The 20,820-nt window shown below is 26.3% G+C and overlaps 2 protein-coding genes across 3 annotated transcripts; one reads left to right on the forward strand and one right to left on the reverse strand.

Annotated features, from left to right (window-relative positions):
* Positions 1–2,052: 2,052 nt before the first annotated feature.
* On the reverse strand, positions 2,053–20,362 carry LOC132937975 (YLP motif-containing protein 1-like). 2 transcript variants are annotated; one of them, XM_061004619.1, is made up of 22 exons: positions 20,062–20,362; positions 19,862–19,996; positions 18,562–18,600; positions 18,427–18,498; positions 17,821–17,982; positions 17,544–17,747; positions 17,367–17,474; positions 17,084–17,218; positions 16,218–16,950; positions 14,848–14,893; positions 13,737–14,767; positions 13,587–13,670; positions 13,450–13,500; positions 11,703–11,786; positions 11,291–11,631; positions 11,112–11,231; positions 10,433–10,609; positions 7,474–7,641; positions 7,306–7,413; positions 6,779–6,839; positions 6,502–6,620; positions 3,368–3,791 (listed from the first exon to the last, which is right to left on the reverse strand). In XM_061004619.1, the coding sequence occupies exons 2-22, from the start codon at positions 19,985–19,987 to the stop codon at positions 3,651–3,653; spliced, it is 4,110 nt and encodes a 1,369-aa protein (XP_060860602.1). In that variant the 5' UTR covers positions 19,988–19,996; positions 20,062–20,362; the 3' UTR covers positions 3,368–3,650. The 2 variants fall into 2 exon arrangements, with proteins under 2 accessions (XP_060860603.1, XP_060860602.1); XM_061004620.1 differs by lacking the exons at positions 3,368–3,791; positions 6,502–6,620; positions 6,779–6,839 and adding an exon at positions 2,053–2,544.
* Positions 2,518–3,535, forward strand: LOC132937976 (uncharacterized). Its single transcript, XM_061004621.1, has 3 exons — positions 2,518–2,741; positions 2,868–2,973; positions 3,152–3,535. Exons 1-3 carry the CDS (start codon positions 2,626–2,628, stop codon positions 3,317–3,319), a joined length of 390 nt encoding a protein of 129 aa, XP_060860604.1. The 5' UTR covers positions 2,518–2,625; the 3' UTR covers positions 3,320–3,535.
* Positions 20,363–20,820: the final 458 nt, after the last annotated feature.

The raw sequence follows: 20,820 nt of genomic DNA on the forward strand, positions 1-20,820 counted from the left end.
TGCAAAATACAAAATACAAATATTCTATATTGGCAACATTTAAATTTCAAAGTTTACTTTGTATTTTACTATTTTGTAATATGAATGTAATAATATTATATTATAATATTTATTAATTATTTCATAATTTTTATTTTTATATTACCATTTTTACCTACCTAATATATTTTATATTTTTATTTTTTACAAATTATAAAAATTAAAAACCTAACTTAATATCTAAAATAGGAAGAGTAAGGTTACTTTTAATTGTTTAAGAGTTAATTTCAAAAACAAAACATATACGTTTTAGTCATTTCATACGTTTTATACGCGTATATTACCAACCCTGGGATATATCCATTAGCCGTAGAGAGGGTCTCGCCGCCCGGACAAAAACATGTTTTTTTCCCTTTTACCTATAAACTAAAAAAATTAGTAAAAATCATGAGATTAATGAAAATAAAATGTCAAAAAGTCAAAATTTTCACAAAAATAAACTGGCTATTTTCAATTGTTTCAAAAATATAAAAATTTTTTTTTAAACTTTTTTACTAAAAAAATAAATAAAATATGCGTAGTTCTTGTCTCTGCGAGTCTAATTAAAAAAAAAACAGATTTATGATATACTTATTATCTTAGGACTTCAGGAGATAACGATTTACACTTTTGAACGACAATATACATACCTACATTTTTAATTTCATATTCCAAAGCAGAATATTATATTAGACTGAGCCCCCCCCCCCTCCCCCTAGTTATATGCACCGATGACACCTATATCGCTTTTGTAAGTCTGTGCAGGACTGTGTCTACCACAGTTTATCAATAATCGCATATCGTTATTCGAGATTCGTTAATATAATAAATGCATTTGCATTTCAAAAAGCATGTGGAAACTTTCACCGAATAATATATAGTAGGTAGCTGCTAGGTACGTTTATAGTTTATTTAAAACCTATAATAGAGATCAGAGCTCAATAATTATTAAATATGTAGGTATGTATAGGTAGGTACTTCAATACTTGGAATTTGGATATTCGTATTTTAATTTTAATGACAAAAAGTATACCATATTATATGGTACCTAACTTACATTTTACAAACGTTTTTTATGGAGACTCAACTACACATAGAGGCCCCTACCCTTCCCATTCCTATTATTACGAACTATGAGTTATTACTATGGTAAACGGAAGAATAGCTAAATTAACTTTTAACTAGGTACGTATAGGTTAACCTACCGTATAAGTGGTATAACCAGTGACGTATACAAATTTAGTACGTTTACTTGAATACCTACTTCATGATGTAGAACATTTTTATGAGGGTGCAAGATTCGTGTAGGTACCTAATATGTCGTATAGTCTGTAATAATTTATAAATGTGCTTTATGTCTTGTTTCTTATGTCTTAAGTATTTTAATGTTTCCAGTTACCGGATTGTAATATTTTTAAGCAAATTTATACCCGCGATAGACGAATGTACAATTTTACATTTGACATTTCTGGAGGGGACTTAACCCACCTCCTCTTTTTCTACGACACAGCGTCATAGTAGTACCTATACCATATGCACAACTAGGGTTAAAATTCTGGGGGGGGGAGGGGCTAACAAAACTATTTATTAAAAATAACCTATGGGAGGCATATATCTAAATCAATAAGGGATATTTTTGGGGGGAGGGCTAATCCCCCCTCTAGTTGCGCCAATGACCTATACCATAATATTATCAAAGATTTATTTAAATTACATTTAGATATAGATAGTGATTATTGATTGCATTACTTTTAATTATTGTATTTCGTACGAGAATCAGGCGCAGTGGCATTTACAGGGGGTGAAGGGGCGATCGGTGATTGCCCCCCCCCCTCATTCGGGCTGTTTATTACGTTATTTTTAATTTAATATTAGGCAATAAAAAAAAATAGTTTAAGTTTTGAAAATTCACCCCCCTTCTCTCTTGGTTGATTTCTGGATCCGCTACTGCTCAGACGTGTAAGTACGATTTTTCAAATTTGTACTTTTAAGTTATATCCTAATAGGTACCTGCTATTAAATAAGAATAATAAATTATAAAACAAAATACTCTATTAGTTTATATTTTCTCGGAAAGTGTAAACATTTAATAAAACAAATTAAAATACCAGATTTATATAAAATGTGCAATAATTTGACGTAAATTTGTAAATAAAAAAAAAACAAATTACAAAATATTATAATATTTTTTTACTTAAATGATAATAATAACAGAAAGCAAGAAATAACATATTCACACTATTATAATTAAAATTTAGCGGTAAAAATAAAATAAAATAAAGCTAACGGTTTATAATAAGACTATTATTATGATTGGGAACATAATTTCGAAGACACCGATGGGCATACTTCACAGTCATGGCTGTTGACTCTTCAAATTGCATACACCTGCGCGCAAGTGCGACGCATGTGAATAATATGTTGTTATTGTGCCGGAGATGTTTGAAAGTCAGTCAAGATTATCTTATTCACCCAACGACAAGCTTTAAACTTTTCGGGTCCCAAATATTTTACAATAATCTTTTTCTGAAACAAAACAAAATACTGCACCGATTAGCATAATAATACAGATCAAAAAGTGTACCGCAGACACGTACAATTCACGTCATGTCGTTGTCTGCCACTAATGCACAGACACATATTATTTCAGACAGTCGAGGAACTCATAATGTCAACAAAGGTTATTTATTACCGTTGAACATAGGGCGCGCGTATAGTACAAGGTGAGCAACATAATATTTTATTTTAATAAGACCCATTAATGTAATAGGTGGTTATAATAACAATAATAATAATAATAATAATAATAATAATAATAATAATAATATAATGTATTAATGTATGTGTAGTAATTTCTCCAAAAGAAAACAAAAACGAAGCATGAGACGTTCGACATCAACGACATCGTCTGCATTAGCGTTGCTGGCATTTCTATTTTTTTTGAACATACTACAGGTAATACCAATAATATTATTATTATATCTAATAAAAATTATACACAACTGATCTGCTTAATTTATAACAATGTGGATATTATGTTTAATATATAATATATTATTATATATATATATTATGTATGTGATAAATAGAGGTGAAAATTTGAATAGATTAATTTTTTTTATTCGGGCTTTAGAGATCCTTGGATGAAAGCAAACAAGGACCAGTGTTGATGACGCGCATAACAAAGCAGACAAAAATACGACCGCGCAATGATTTCATTGAAGACAAACAGTCAACTATTGAAACTACTACTCTTGACAATATTATAGTTAAAAAGTTTGAAAACATTTATAATAAGTAGGTACTTTAAATAAAATTACAGTAATGGAATTACATTGTGTATACTTACAGGTGTTAAGTTCTAAGGTGATTAAATTTAATCCTTTGTTTGGTTTCTTGATTTCTTTATTTTACAGTATTGTTACAACTCAAACGTATATAATATTAAGCATGTAATATATTTTTTATACATAATATTGAATTCAGTTTACCTAATAAAAGTTGTTTAACAAAGGCATACAGATAGTTCTTAAATTTTTTTTTTAATTATTAACATTAAAATATATACATTTAAAAATAATAAAAATAAATTTTGTTTAAAAAGTCAAGCACATTATAACATATTCAAATGGTCAAATATATTTTGTTTGTGTTAACTTGCTTTCACCTTGATCCCGGCCTAACATCCGATTCCAGTCAGTTTGCCCAACAACAAAGCCTATAGCACGCATTTTTTCTTGTTCTCGCCTTTCTTCCATATCAGCCCAGCGAACCTACAAGCAAAAGTATATATTAAACGACAAAGCAAGTGAAAAATGTGAAAATTATACAATGTTGTTTTTCTGTGAGAACTGGGTTAAAAACAGTGGTTTTAAAGTTTTAAATCAATTGATTAGAAATTAAGTCTAATAATTGGTCCTTTGAGGCGATTAACTACTTGCAAAATATAGTCTCACAATTAAATTATGTACTTATAACAGAATATAATTATGTAAGTTATTGTAATGTGGATTTAAGAATTTCAAATAAGACTAATAGTAATAAGTAATTTTTACCTATTACTAGTAGTTTTTTTAATTGTAATAATAAACTAGTTTTACAGATGATATTATACTACATCGTTATTCGTGTTGTATCTATGTTGTATATTATCTATTTTCTGTTATTTAATAAAAGAAATTTTGTTGGATTTAGTTTTTTTTTAATATGTTGTCACCCCCCTGGGTTCTGATTGATGGGCACCCTTGGGTACTTGTTTCTTATTGCCCCGCCACCGAGCCCTATAAAATGTATTATCTCGCCACCAAGTTGACCATTCGTTGTAGTAAGTTTTTTTTACCCCCTGTTACAAATAAAAGTAAATAATAATAATAAATTGATTAAAAATAATAGTAGAATAGTTAATAATTTTATTAATATCTCAAAATATCAAGTAAAAGAATAATGCCATTTTATAAAGATCCAAAAAAATGGGCCATTATTATTTTTGGGCAAAAATAATTAGTGTTTCTAAACTCTATTCACATTAAGAAGGAAACTAGGCGGGGACTAGTTTTTGTTGAGAGGGGGCAGGCAACATCTGTTTGTCACACATCAACCATTTGTGTGGTTAAGCAAAACCCCGCGCACAAATTGGCTGACGAGGTTCCTTCTTAATGTGAATGGAGTATAGATAGTGGTATAATATAGAATGATTATTGATATAATATAAATCCAAATTGATTGTAAATAACAATGAATGTTCAATGTATAAGTTGTATATTACAGTATAGTGTATAGGGCATTCTATTGCAGAAGAATATAAACTAGAATTTCCTAGTAAAAGTAAATATAAAAAGTAGACAAGTGGGTACCGCTCTGCTGTACATTAGTTGTTGTGTGGGTCACTGTAATGAAAGTGTTAAATTTGAATTCAATGATATAAAATAATTGTATACCTATAAAAAAATTCTGAGCGATGACGGAATATTATATTTTATTTTTAAATTAAAAAAAAATAACTAAAATTGTTATTCTCCATTTAAATATTTAATTTTGTTCAAATTTAAACTCACAATGTCTATTATAAAAGACAATGTTTATATAATTTTTTAAATTTTGGTTATACTATCTAATACTTATGAGAAACCTTGTTTTATATTTTTAATCCTCAGCTATAAAAATATTAATATTTTTGAACTGCTATTATAACAACCTTGTATTAAATTTTCAAATTCTTTGATCGAGCAAAAAATATTTATCATCATTAATTGAACAAATAAACCATAGCACACTACTCAATATTTTTCCCCTACTAGGAAAATCTATGATTCATAAATATGTTGTTGTTAATAGGTAACCATGAAAACAAAAACCTTACGAAAAATCAGTCAGAAACAAAAAATCTTGTATCCAACCCAAAACCATATTTATGCTAAAAACTTTAAAAATATTGAAAATTTCTCATAACTCACGTTAAATGGTCACGTAACAATTAGGTGAAAATTTAATGTATTGAGAATAATTTTTAAGTTACACTAAAAATATGAAACCGATTTTGTTAAAAATTGATTTTACTTAAAAAATTACATTTTTCCTTAATTTTTTTTATTGTTTTTCCCGACCATTTTGAAAGTTACTGGGAATTTTTATTTTTGACCTCTCAAATGTACTAAGTAGATTCACTAAGATACTGAAGTTGAAAATCAAAGGACTATTTTGATTACTTATCGCGTACACAGATACAAATGAAAATAATAATAAAAACACACATCACTGTAAAATGATTCATCACTCAGTTCAGAATCTAAAATAATAGTCTTATATAATATAAGTCTTTTGTATCATACAATTTCAACTAGTTTTGATCATTATTAAGCTAAAAACTTTTATTTTAAATAATAATATAATGTATTGTATAATAAAATATATGTATGTAGGTACATATAAATTTATATCTAAAACCAAATCAAATTTCAAACTTATAAAGTTCTGAAAAATTGGTTAAAAATGATTATATTAAGGTCATGGTGTAAGATTAAATTGGTATATAGCTACTTTTATTTTTTTGTTTTTTAATATTTCTATTTGTTAGCTTGTTTATTTTGTGCATAGTATGAAGATAAGTGAAAAATAAAAAATAGCATTTGCTGTAGTATTCTAATGTCGGGTTTGAGATGTGGATCTAAAAATAAAAAAAGGGAAGGGACAACATTTAGGAACGGGAGGGAGGGCTTCAACCCCATGGGTCTGTGTTAAATAATATTGCACCTGGAGCACAGCTTTTAAATTGTTGGATTGAGCACCCTACTTAATTTTTCTCAATTAAAGCACTGATAATAACTAATAATATGTATATTGTTTACTTAGGATTATAAATAAAAATATCAATAATAATTTCATGATACTATTAAAATGAATGTATGAATGCTATAAATTGACTAACTAAAATTACGGAACTAATGTGGTTGAAGTTCTATAAATATTAAATGGTATAATACATACCCTTTTTTTACCATCATTTACGACTACTTGTTCATTAACGGAGTAATTATCTTCAGGTATTTGAAGCCATTCTTTTATTGAGCTTTCTGGTTTTTTCTTGCTTAGACCATCCAATCTTTCTGTAATACATTTCTCATTTAAGTATTCAAATTGAAAGTTAAATAATTGTAAAAGAAATAATTTGAAGTATATCACTAATGCTTTTAATATTTTTTTTGAAAACGTAGACATAAATACGTAAAGAAATAAAAAATAGAAAAAAATTAATGAAACGTACTCATCTTTTCTTCTTGTGGTATAGTATCAGTCCATTTGCATGACAATAATTTCATGACGTCCTGTAGAAATATTAGCAACCAAAAAATAGTATAATATAAATGGTATCTTCTTGTTTTACAGTTTTTACAAGATGCTATGTTTTCAACAAAAATTATTTTATATTATGTTTATACAAATAAAAATAAACACTAATTTGAAACAAATTGTGATATTTTGATGAAAATAAGTAGGGATCTTGGGGTGTATACACGAGTGGTTAAATATTTTAATATAATTGTTTACACATTCAAGTGATGATTTTTTTATTATTATCATTATTATTATTATTATTATTATTATAAGCATGGACATTTGATGCAATCTGTTGTTATTTATTATCAATTATCTTTAAGAAACTAGAATATAAATATACTGCTTAGTAAAACAAAACAACAAGTGTAGACTCATAATTTTTCTTCTCCAATAATATATTTTCCACTATTATAAATGTTTTATTTTTAAGTAAATGATAAAAATATTAGTTACCTCTTCTTCAAATTCAACATTTCTATTTTCTTCAGAACTTCTGTTGTCAATGGCCTCTTCGTCTTTATCTACTTCCATTTCAATATCTGAGACGTCTTCCATTTCCATCTAAGTTAATAATATATTTTTTATTTAATACATCAAGGATATGAAATAGTATTGCATTACCTCGCTTTCTGAAGGTGAAAGAAGTAATGACCGTATATCCAACAGTATTTGATCAGAAGGTGTCTTAACCCAAGATCTCATTATACTATTAATATCATGGGCTGTTCTATTATGAATATTACGTTTGATACACAAATCAATATCACATTCTAATTCAATTATATAGACCTAAATAGGTATATTGAATTAATAATAATACAATTTTATTATTTGACACTTCACAATTATGCTTAAAAGGATATGAATATGTTTTGTTTTTAAACAGATCTACGTGAGAAGTATAAAAATAATAATGAATAATAATTAAAGCTGGGCCAATACAACTTTTTAACGATACCTGATACTTTGATAATTTAAAAAGCAGAACCCACGATATAACAATAAACAGATGTTAAATTAGAACCAAAACTAATATCTGATAAAAATTACATTAAATATTAGCATTGATTATTAATAAAAATATACTAATTGCTAATTAGTTATTACATATTCTTCATATTGCTGATTTAATAGTTACTTTTAAACGTTTACACTTTTAACATAATTAAATTAAATAGTAATAACATTAATAAAAAATTTAAAATAATAATAAAAAACGATGTTCCTTTTATTAAATTAAAATTAAACAACAAGTATATAGGAACTTTCAAAACAAATACCAAATATTTAATACTTATAAAATAAATAATAATAACAAATAAGTAATAACCAGGGTAACTTCCTATACTATTCAATTTTTTTTTTTTGTATTTGCTCATCGAGAATGTCTAAAATTAGAACTGAAATTATTGGGTATTCAACTAAAACGCTTGTATAATAAAGTCTTCCTAAAGGTATAAACTCTTCGATGACTTGATATTTTTAAGTGGGCGCACAATCACATCCTTTGATGTTTAGTAAATTTTATACAAAATTACTTTAATAGTTTTATATTTTGATTATTTTATGTGAACTTTATAATTTACCGTGAGATACCATTATAGTACTATACATAAATTATGAGTACTTCACAAAAGCTGGACTAATAACTAAGTTCTTTTTAACAGATTTAAACATAGGACACTTCAAAATAAGAAAAAAGAAAAATATCAGAGATGAATAAAATTACAAACCAAACAACATTAATTTATATACTAGGTGATTGGAACAATCATTATTTCAAAAAGTATAAATGTTTTTGAAAAATACGTGGTTTCTAATCGTTCAAAAACAACATTTAAATAATATATATCTTTTTTTATCCTTAACATTTTTGAAGTATTTTACTTTTTTAATAACATAGTTTTAATCTCACATTCCAATGCAGAATATTTTTCTAAGTATTTCGATACATTAAAAATTAAATTAAGGATAAGTAGTCTATGAGTTATAAATATTTCAAGTTTATGTGAGCGGAGTGGAGTGGTATGCAGTTACCCTGCCAAATGTTAGTCCACTACTCTGCTCATCACAACTTTAAATACTAATATTGATAACTCATAAGCAATTTTATTAATATGTATCAAAATACTCAGAAAATATTCTGCATTAGAATACTGTTGTTATTCAAAAAATAAAAAATTCAAGTGTTAAGTATAAAAAGTTTTCTAATTTTTTAGTAAAAACGTTGATTAGTAATGACTTGAAAACATGTAAAAAATATTTTTTAAAACATTAATACTTTTTGAATAATGAGTTTCCTACATTTAAAGAATCATCCGGTAAATCGGGTAGTAATATCATTAAGAGGATGTGATACCCGCATGTGTTGTCTCTGTCTAGCCAATATATTACATCTACTCATACAACACAAAATATCTATACCACCACCTGTACTAGTATATGCAGTAGGTATTAATCTATACCTAATGCATATAGAGACTAGTAAATGTGTGTTAATGTCAATATTAAATATGTTACATATTATTTTTTTATACAAAAATAAAGAATAGTATGCAAACGAAATTTACTCATGGCAAGTATAATATTATTAACGTTACAAATACCATTTTTTATCAAATTTAAATTTAAAAATTCTATACAACTCAACGAAATAGTTGTAACCAGGGACGGCTTAAACATATTTTTTAAAAAATTAACATTGTTACATTAATATTAGATTTGCCCAACATATTGTCACCATAATAATATAAGCATTTTAAATTTGAATATTCTACTAAGAGATTTTCAAAAGGTAATTCAATTATCTGTTAGTTTTTAATAACTATAGTAATATATAATGTACAATATACATCTACTCAGTGTTGAGTAAATAACTTTTGCAAAGTAATATAATTACGGTACTCGTTACATTAAATTTAATTTGCGTTAGCCAACATTATTTTTATCAGGTTATTATACTTTAACATTAAAAAAGTAGAGCCTTACAAATAAAGTTACTTTTTTTAAAAATTAATTAAAAAAATCAGTTCATAACAACTTATGAGTAGTATGTGCATTGTTTATGACTTAAGAGGACATTATACCCGCATGTGTTGACTCCGTCTTACAAGTGCGTAACAGCAAATTGTACGCTCAGCAGAACACGTGTAGCTCCGTTAGTATAAAAATTAGAACAAATTGACCTCTTATAAAATCTAAATCTAAAGGTAAGATTATTAAAGTTAAAATATACTAAAAAGCTCATGAGGTTGCCTAGATAATAATCTTACCTTTAGATTTAGATTTTATAAGAGGTCAATTTGTTCTAATTTTTATACTAACGGAGCTACACGTGCTCTGCTGAGCGTAAAATTTGCTATGTTACGCATTTTTAAAACTTAAATGTGATATCAGCCTTATCAATGACCAATTTTATACAGAAACATTCATGATATTATGCTGGTAAATTTTTGTTTTTTTTACAGATCATTTCAAATATCGATTTTGGAAACAACTAATACCTTATTGGTAACCAATACCACCAATATTAAGTATCGCTTGGAGTTTCGGCCCAACCCTAAATTAATAATATACTTACAGTAAACCCATTCATTCGAGAAATCTCTATTATTTCTTTATAATATGACACTTTATTATTAATAGCATCAATAACGTAAAACGAAAAATAATTTTCCAAAATTTTTTTTTTGAATGCTTTTATAAAGGATGTTCGGTATAAACTTTCATTTGCAGAATCATGTTCATATTCCATAACCTAGAAAATAATAATGTACATAAGCAACAAATAAGATTTGATATTGTTTTTATTAATACCCATTATTAGTTTTTTGTAAAATATATAAATTTTATTAAATATAAATATTTTATTACTGCTGTAGTTGTGATGTTTCTTTATTCATTTTAAACCACAAAATAAAACAATTTATATAAAAAAAAAAAAAAAATGTATACTATTAATAAACATTAAAAAAATTGTTTTGAACCATTAGTTATAAAACTAATAAAATATATACTATAAAATATAGAGTAAATTAGTTATTAAACATAAAATAAAGGCTGTTTAAATGTGAAAGCCATCAAAACTATTTATTAAAATTAATGACTTTTAAAGTTAAAACCGGTCATAATAAACTCATAGCAACCAAAAACCAGGTACATTGGAGATTGCAGGATATTCAAATGGGATGAAAAAAACTTTGTATGTCACTACAACTAGTTTCATTGTAAACAACTCTCTTAGGCAATTATAATATTACCTTTCTTTCCACTTTTTTATTGGTTTCAGGATCAATTTCCATTTTTGTTACTTCTGTCATGAAATAATCATCTAATGACAATATTCTCGGGGCTTGACCTCCCATTGCTACTTCTTTCTCCTAAAAAAAATTATAAATAATTTAAAAAACTTAAAAATAAAATATGATAATATACAAACTTTGATTAGTTTTGCCACATGCGATTTTCCTGATCCAGGTAAACCTCTTAGTATAATAACTATTTTGGAAGGCCTATTAGGTCGACCCGGTGGACATAATAATGTCTCAATGGTTAATAACTGTCTATTAGATGATTTTTCAACTTCATTGATCTTAGACACTCTAGGCGGAGATGGCGCACATATATCAATTATCTCAATTATCTCAGGCTCCGGTTTTTTTTTGATCTCATCCTCGTCATCAACAATTGTTATAGTATCAATTGTAATAGGCGTTTCTTTAATAATTTCAGCAGTCTTTTTTTTATCATTATTTGGCTCTATTTTATCTGATGGAATATCTAAAATGTATGTAACAAATTATTTTTGATTAATTTCATAGAATATATTTTTATAAAATAAATCAACTTACCATTTAAGCTGACTGTAGGTTTCATAATTAAAGTTTCTTTATTTTTATTTAAATCATCATTATCAGTACTATCTTGGACAGAATCTAAAACAAAAAAAAAATTTTAAATCATGTCATTAGTATACCGGTTTTAAAAAAATACTGATACCAGGTATTTTTGGTATTTTAGCATACCAGTATACCGTGAATAGGTAATTACCATAATTACCGAAAATACCGTATACTGTAAACTTACATTTATTATTTATAATTTTTATATAATCGTAATTACATAATATAATAGCCCTATCCTAGGTTGGAAACTTTTAAACACTAAATTAAATTATGTACTATAAATTTGCTGAGGTTATGGTATTTTTTATAATTACCGAGGTACAATATACCAAAAGTACCGTACAACCGGTAATATTGTGAATACCGGATATCGGTATCAAAATTTGAAATACCGCCAGCCTATCATAACTCATAACATTTCTTATTTCAATTAAAATTTTACTATAACAGTGTATTTATTACAAATGTATCAACTGTTAGAAAATAAATATAACTTATATAATTTTAAAGAAAGTTTGTATTGAATGGGTAGTTTAATATACCTACATCAAATATTCATAAAATGTATTTAAATGTTTTGATTATAATAATATAAAGACACCTGCATGTGTAGTCTCCATCTAACAAAGGTAGAACATAGCAAATTTGCATTCAGTAGAACTAATTTAGTGTTATTAGTTTTAATATTTAAGTGAATTTACTTTATAGTGAAACTTAATGGTAAAAACATAATCTGTTGTTGGTTTTTTTACAATATTTAAATTTTTAAGCGATTATGAGTATGTAAAATATTAATATATAAAAATGATCATAACTAGCGTAAAGATTAAAATATCCTAGATAACTAAGGAGAGATCACAGATACTATTCTTAACCTTATATTATATAAAGATTATATTATATTAAAGATAACAACACACAATTGGTTCAATTGAACGGTAATTTTCCATGTTCTAAGTTGTTGAAAACAGAGACAACCCATGCGGCCATACGGGTGTGGCATCCTTTTAAGTGTACTGGAAGCGGTATGTTGTTGTATAACATGTTACACACTACAAAGGAACAACTTAGACATATACTATATCAACTATACGATTTAGTGAAGTGATCAGAACTCTGAAAACATATTTGAATTTTTTGTAAAAGTCTACTTGTAAACTTGCAATGGACTTTTCAACATTTGTTTAATAAATGTTTAATAAATTATTAAAAATAGTTTGTTCTTTAACCTTAAGGGTGGTTTCTACAATAAAATTGGATTTAATTGGCACTTATGGGAGGTCAAAATAGAAAATTCTCAGTACTTTTAATAATGAGGAAAAACAAAAAAAAATAACTGTTAAGGCTTAAAAAATTATACCAAATATTCATTATTTACTAGACATGAAATAATTTTCAAAAATGCTTAGATCTGTAAGTAATACACTCAACATCTACTGTAGAACAGAGCAGTTAACTACTTTTTTTTAAATTTTGGCATATAACTTTTATATTTTGAATTTCAAAAATTTCTCAATTTATACCTTTTAATGATTTAGAGGCATATTATCTTTAATCAAAGAAATATCTGTAGCAAAAACATTTATTTTTATGAATGTAGATACTAAATGAGTAGATAGATTCAATTCTGATTTCAAAATAATTAACTGAATAAAATCTATGCTAATATATTTTTAGGTATAAAAAAATTTACCTTCTTGTTCAATTGAATCTCTGGTATGATTTGAATTCCTTCTGCTATAACCTAAAATTAATTTTTGCTTGTTATCAGACACTTAACTAGACATTGTAAGAATGGCCCTTAATATATTAAATTATAGCTGTACAAACCTCTATCTTGCCATGGTAATATGCGTTTACCTCCATGTTTATAATCATAAATTCTAACAGGAACCACAGTTTCCTTTGATAATCCTAAGTAAAAATATATTACAAATGTATATTCATTGGTTAATATATAGGTAACAAATTTAACATTACCTGGAATTACTTTTAATCTAGGTAAATGACGATAGTCAAATATTTTAACTGGATCAATTGGCTGAGCTTCTTCATATAGTTGCTTTGTAGTTGGAATTGAAACTATGGGATCTTCAATTGGTTCTTCATTTTTTGTGTAGTTGTCATCCCATTCCCATTCCATACTGGCTTTACTTGTATTATTACCAAAATTCCCTCTTGAGGGGGGTCCATCTCTAAATGAGTTATAATTTCCCCTCGAGAGTGGTCCCTCTCTAGATGAGTTATGATTTTCTCTTGAGGGTGGCCCACCTCTAAATGAGTCATAATTTCCTCTTGAGGATAGCCTACCTCTAAATGAATCATAATTTCCTCTTGAGGACAGATCACCACCAGAAGATACATAATTTTCTCTTGAAGGTGGTCTTCCACCTCTAGATGATTCATTATTTCCTACTGAGGGAGGTCTATCTCTAGATGATTCATAATTTCCTATTGAGGGAGGTCTATCTCTAGATGATTCATAATTTTCTCTTGAAGGTTGTCCACTTTTGTTTAGTTCATAATTACTTTTTTGTGATACAAAGTTATTTTTATCAATAATAGGTTCATTAGAAAACTCTTCATCGTTATCATTTAAAAGGGGTGTTCCCATAGAAAATCTTTTATCCATATTTCTTATATTTTTTTGATATTTAAAGAAATCATCTTTATTGTTTTTTAATGTTAGCATTTCTTGAGAATATCCTTGATTAATATTCCTAGAAAACTGGGAATTTGGTCGGACATATTTATTGTCAGTATTTCTCATGATTTGTGATTCTCTTGATTGACTTAAAGGTCGCAAATAATCATCATTAATATGTCTTGCACCTGATAGTTCTCTAGAATAATGATTTTCATTATACATATTTCGGTGTTGTTTATTTGAAAACTGTTCATCTTCATCATTTTGATTATCAAATGGTTCTGAACTAAATTTTTTATGTGCTTCCATATATTCATTTTCTGGATCATCTTCTTCATCGGCAATATTCCAGTTTCTTTCATATCTAATAAATCAGAAAAAAACACCATTTTATTAGGTACTTATTATTTCACATTTTTTTTTATTAAATATTGAAATTAATACCTATCTGGTGCATCATTCTGAGTTTCCAAGTAATTTCCCGGCTTATCTAAAATAATTGTTTAAAAATTACTAAACAGTTGTTTAAGTATGTCTATTAAACTTGTATGTAATGGTTTTTTATTTTCAAATTATTATGGTTTTTGTTCTTAGTTATTTTCCTGTTATTTACTAAATCCATAAAATTGTATTAGTATAGTATATAGAAAATACTAAATTGTGTTAGTATTTATTTATGATTAAGTATAACTAGATTAAGTCATTTGATGGAATATAATACACTTATGTACTATTGTACTCATACTATACATCTGTATATATAAAGTTAACATCCATAATTATAAATAAAAATAGAAATAGAAAACAACTTAAAGGACATTACAACACTAAAATCAAGTTTGCTTAGATTTAAAGTATGTTATCATCTAAGAAATATGGTGTGAATTTCCTACAAACACTAATTATTCAATGAGATACAGGCGTTTGAAAATATGCGTGTAACGTCATGAAGTCTGAGTGGCAGCATATGTTTTACATGCAAAAGTGTCTAGATTAACACAACAATTTCAATCCTTAAATATAATATTTTTTAAGTTTTTTTTATGTAACCTTAAGTGTTTTTCGGTGTTTATGACACTGGTGTGATTATAATTTTAATATACTTTCTAGTTTTTTCAAAGTAGATAAAACTATTCAAGTGAATTTCGTAAAATTTGGTTACAGCTAACCCAATAATTTTACTAAATTATAATTTATAGTATGTATGCAATAAGATATATTAAATTTTAATTCACAACAAAATCTTAAGCGCATAAATATGGTAAGATTCTAAAAAAAAAATTAAGAAATACTATTTTAAGTTATTAAAATTATTGTGTATATCAAACTACTTTTACATGTAAAACATAGACGGCTGCTCAGTCGTCGGCTCTATGAAACCACACCGTTATTCATCAACTATCATTATCTCTTTGAATAATAATTTTTTTAACTTAAGATTTTTACCAAAACGTTTTTCTGTTGTTGACTGTTGTTATTATGATGACTACAATAATACATCAACAAACTTAAAATTTAAAAAAAAAAATGTATTGTTGTGATGTCTTTTAACTTAAAATACAATATTCCGTGTTTTTGATTAGCATTTACACACTGTGGTGTATTCAGTATAATATCAGATTGGTAATATTTTATTTAAATTTTTCTTTTCAAATAACAGCCTTTAAATCCAAATGGGTGGTTTATACATATAATGTAACAATGGCCCTATTACTTTTTTTATACTAATTCCTAAATCTTTTTAACATTAATTATTTAAAATAAACTATGAATTAATTAATTTTCAATATAATCTATTATAATATACATCTTACCTAGTGTAATGGGTTTAATTAAGTTCAGGCTTAACAAAGAAGGTGGCTTTGAAGATGCTGTGTTCAAACATGGATTTGATTGTTGATAAGGAGTGTTAGGGTTATCTGGTTGTCTGCTGAAATTGCTAAAATCGGAACCATTTCCTTTTGTTTGGTTGTAACCATGGAAATTACTACTTGATGATGTATTAAAATGTCTATTATATGATTGATCTTCTGGGGGCTTATTGTACAGCGTACTAGCGTCACTTGATGATTTATTATAAGATCCTTCCAATAATGGTCTTCTATAATTCATATTAGAAGCAGTTTGTAAACTATTATAATTTGAATTAGGCATATTTCCATCATATGGTAGCCTGGAATCAACATCAGTTTTTTGACCAAAACTAGATATTGAAGTGTTATCAATATCTGGTGGTATTTGATTATGATATACCACAGGATTATTATACTTAGACCAACTAGAAGCATTTTGGTACATAGTAGTAGGTGGTTGATTCATTTTGTTATGAGGCATATTAACTGGATCTGAATTTAATGTTGAGGGGTTCATAATACTTTTGGGAAAATTAAATGGCTTGTCATCCGGGGTTTGAATTGGTCTAATTTGATTTTGGGGAAGAATCCTTGATACTTTCAGAAATCCTTTAGTTGAATTTTCATTATTGCTATCTAAATCCAATCCAGGTATTTGATTTTCAGAGTTTGAATGTGTCATCGGATTATTATGCTACATAAAAATTAAAAATACATAAATACACAATATTATTTATATTCGATTCTAAATTAGAATAATTATATAATAAAATATGAATATTTATATTTCAATTAAACAAAATTATAAAAAGAGATTTCTTAATTACCGATTGCTGTAAGGAAGGTGGTGGTGGTCCTAAAGGTGGTTCATTTATTAAATTAGAATTATTTGGCATCATAGGATTGTAGCTTAATCTCTGTTGGGTTTGTAATTTATTTTCTTCCACTTGAATAGCTTCTTTCTATTATATTTGTTATAAAAAAAAAATTCATACAATATAGTTACAGGAATTTATAATAAGTAACTTTGTTCAAAAATTATTAGAAATTGCATAGAGTATAATCAATATTATAACAATAATATTAGTAAGTAAGTAATAATAAGTTAACCTTTTTTTCAACTAATTTTAACTCCCTCTTTTTCTTTAATACTTCACACTTCTGTTTTAAATGATCACGCCAATTTATCCATTTTTTTTCATACTCTAAATACTGAACCTAATAATACAAAATTACATTAGTATATTTTTAAGTATAATGTGAAAAAAATGATTAAATGTATTTTACTTTATCTGGATGGTTTTTGTTTTGTTCTTTCCATTTAAGAAATTGTTCTTCCCATGATTTAAACTGTTCTTCAAACAATACTTCAGTTTCATCACTTAATTCAATTTCTTTTTTATTATTTCCCATGTCGATTTTTATTTTTTTTTCACTTTGAAATTCCGGTTCTAATCCTCGTTTCATTCCAACTTCATTATTTATAGTATTCTAATAATAACATAATTTTTATTAGTAATATTTTTTTTTTTTAAGCAGATGCTCATTTTGTGTTTATGATTACTTGTTGAGATTGATTCGTTACTGGTAAAGGTGGTCCTGGTGGATGGTAAGAATATTGTAGATTTTGAAATGAGATTGGAGGGGGTTGTGAAGGTTGTAATGATTGACTTGGAGGCATTGGAGGAGGCGCTGGTTGTGTAGTTGCAGAGGTAATTTGTCCAGTCTAGTAAAAATTGAATACATAATATTAAAGTTAAAATATTTTCAATCAAATTTATCATATTTTAAAAATTTAAGAGTAAATTAATTAAAAATGTATACTAATATGCATATTGGCAGTGTATATTATACATTTATTATTTTAATTATAATTATAACTGTATCTCATACTAACATTTATCAAACATTTAGATATATATCTAATAAAAATATTTTGTAATATATTATGATGTTTATTGAAAAATATAATTCTAGTAATTTGAAAACTCGTTATCTTTTTTAATTATGTATAGGTGAGAGCCAAAGCACATTTTCATTTTAGTTCTTTTAAATAAAGTACATAAATACTGAAAAATAATTGATATAGAATTGTGTATAACATTTTAAAATGCTTTAAAAAAAACTATTCTAGAAATAAATTAATGATAATGTATTTTATATTACAAACCTGTTGTTGCCACTGTTGAAATTGTTGTTGCCATACCTCCCATCTTTTCCATTCTTGCCATTTTTGAACCATCTGAGTATAGAAATTAAAAAATTAACCAACTGTATGGTTTAAAAAATATTATACCAAACTTACAGCAGGATCTATTGCATTTGGTTGAAGTGACTGATTCATCTATAAATTATAATAGATAATGTATTTTTTATACTTATAACAATTAAGCATTAAATAATATTTAGTTATAAAATTACCTTTTTGTTTAGAATGATACAATTCACAAACTTAACTTTTGTAGATTATAAAATTGAAGTTTTAATTAATTACATGTTTGTTTTAGATATCACGAAACAGAACTTTTTTTTATTTTCTATTTGATAAATAAATCTAATAATAAAATCTACAATTTATTTAAGAATGTGCAAAATGACTATGTACCTGTCTATAAGATAAGATAGAGCATGGATAAATAACTAGATTTGGGAGATTATCATTACCACAGAACAGGTATAAGAGTGCCAATGTTAGCTAAATATAATATTTATAGTTATTACCTATATAATTAAAGCAAAACGTTTCTACACAATTTTAGTTCATTTGTCTGTATTTATATTTACTCCAGCTATACTTATCTTCATATTGAATTTCTATAAATATCATATACTAAGTAAATTTGTTTTAAAAATAATATAGAATTATTATTACATTTTGTTTGGATACATACAGTATATATACGGCAGAAATCTACAGGTGCCTAAGTAAAAATTCTACAAAACAGGCGAACAAACATCAGGACTCAGATAATTGTCTTAAAATGGATTATTCTGAACGTAAAATATGATATGTTGTGTGTTGATAAGTTGGAAACAAAACAAGCGGGTATAACAAATTAATACAACTAAAATTGTGATACCTATCCAAGTATTGGCATGTATATTATCCTTGTTGTACAAGGATACTTTAAATAATTATTATTTGAGTAAGTAAGTAATTAATAATTTAACAAGACGCTATTATAATAGGTACTAATCAAATATGAAACTATTACCTAATGAATAAGTTGGTATTTATTACATAATATATTTGTAAGATTTTTAACTATATAAAACATGTTTGTAAATTCTTTAAAATCTGTACGTCTTAAAGTTAAGTGTTAACTATTAAAGAAATTATTAAGTAATGGACCTCCTCCATCCATTTAACAAATTCCTGGGTATGACAATGTACTAGCAAACTAGTATATATAATATATTACGAGATTTATATAGATTTATATGTATTTATTAAGATATTTATAAAAATGTAAATTTTATAAGAAATTAAAATAAACCCTATTCTCTTTATTTATTTTTTTATTTATTTTTATTTTACCAAATGAAATGTAGGTAATATAATAAATATTAATTGTAATAGGTATAACTAAATAACTATTACTTACAGGAATATTTTGCATGGTGTTTGCACCATAAAATGGATATGACTGCATATTGTTTTCATAACTGTTAACTATAGGCTTGGTAGCTGCAGGCGGTGGGACCGAAGTAGTCCATGGAGATGGATACATTTTGTTTTACTTGAAATACATTTAAGATATTAATATATTAATTAGTAATATCATTACTGTTGGAAGATACTTACAATTATTATTGTGTATTATTATTTTTGTAGTCTGTAACTTAAATATTATAGAATTTTAGATTGATAGGTATTTGGTATGTACAAATTCAACATTCAAAATATGCGTCATTATGTTTGATGTTTGTAAATGTAATAGAGGATTAGCTACGTAATTTCCATTATTCACCATCTGAAATATCAAAATTCAGCAAAGTTTATTTGACAAAAACTGCCGAACAGCGAATAGAGATTAATGACATTAATCGAACGAGAATGTAAGATGAATAAATCCAATGTTTGTGTTTAAAAGTTAGATACCTATAACCATAGCCACCGGGATTTTGGTTTTCGGTAAATATGATAACAGATAAGAATAAATCCATATAGATAATATAAGGTGGTGATGGTGGAGATGTAGATAAAATTATATTGTATTTTCCAGAGTCCTATGGTGGCACGGACTCTAGCGGAGGCGGCGCGCAGTATTAAAAATTTAAATTTTAAACAGCAACGGCTTTATAGCTTATAAAGTTAGAACTATTATAACAGACACCAGTAAGATATAATAATTAACATCAGAACATTTTAGATTAAACATTAGAGAATCCTCTAATATCCATGCTTATAAGAATAAGTTATAACGTTACAGCGTTTCGTGCAAGTTCTGTACAAAAAAAAAAAATAAATACCAATTCCAAATTTTTGTTTATTTTCGATAAATCTGATGTCTAATATATATATATTAAATATTTTTAATTAAATTATACGAATAAAATTTAA

This window comes from Metopolophium dirhodum, chromosome 2 (assembly GCF_019925205.1).
Source record: "Metopolophium dirhodum isolate CAU chromosome 2, ASM1992520v1, whole genome shotgun sequence".
Taxonomy (NCBI): Eukaryota; Metazoa; Arthropoda; class Insecta; order Hemiptera; family Aphididae; genus Metopolophium; species Metopolophium dirhodum.

Coding starts and splice junctions, on each gene's coding strand:
- LOC132937976 (XM_061004621.1), top strand. CDS start 2,626: ATGTCGTTGTCTGCCACTAATGCACAGACACATATTATTTCAGACAGT. Junction 2,742..2,867: donor GGGCGCGCGTATAGTACAAG/GTGAGCAACATA, acceptor ATGTATGTGTAG/TAATTTCTCCAAAAGAAAAC. Junction 2,974..3,151: donor TTTTTTTGAACATACTACAG/GTAATACCAATA, acceptor TTCGGGCTTTAG/AGATCCTTGGATGAAAGCAA.
- LOC132937975 (XM_061004619.1), bottom strand. CDS start 19,987: ATGTATCCATCTCCATGGACTACTTCGGTCCCACCGCCTGCAGCTACC. Junction 17,983..18,426: donor TTCAACAGTGGCAACAACAG/GTTTGTAATATA, acceptor AATTTTTACTAG/ACTGGACAAATTACCTCTGC. Junction 10,610..11,111: donor ATAAAAAAGTGGAAAGAAAG/GTAATATTATAA, acceptor ATTATTTTCTAG/GTTATGGAATATGAACATGA.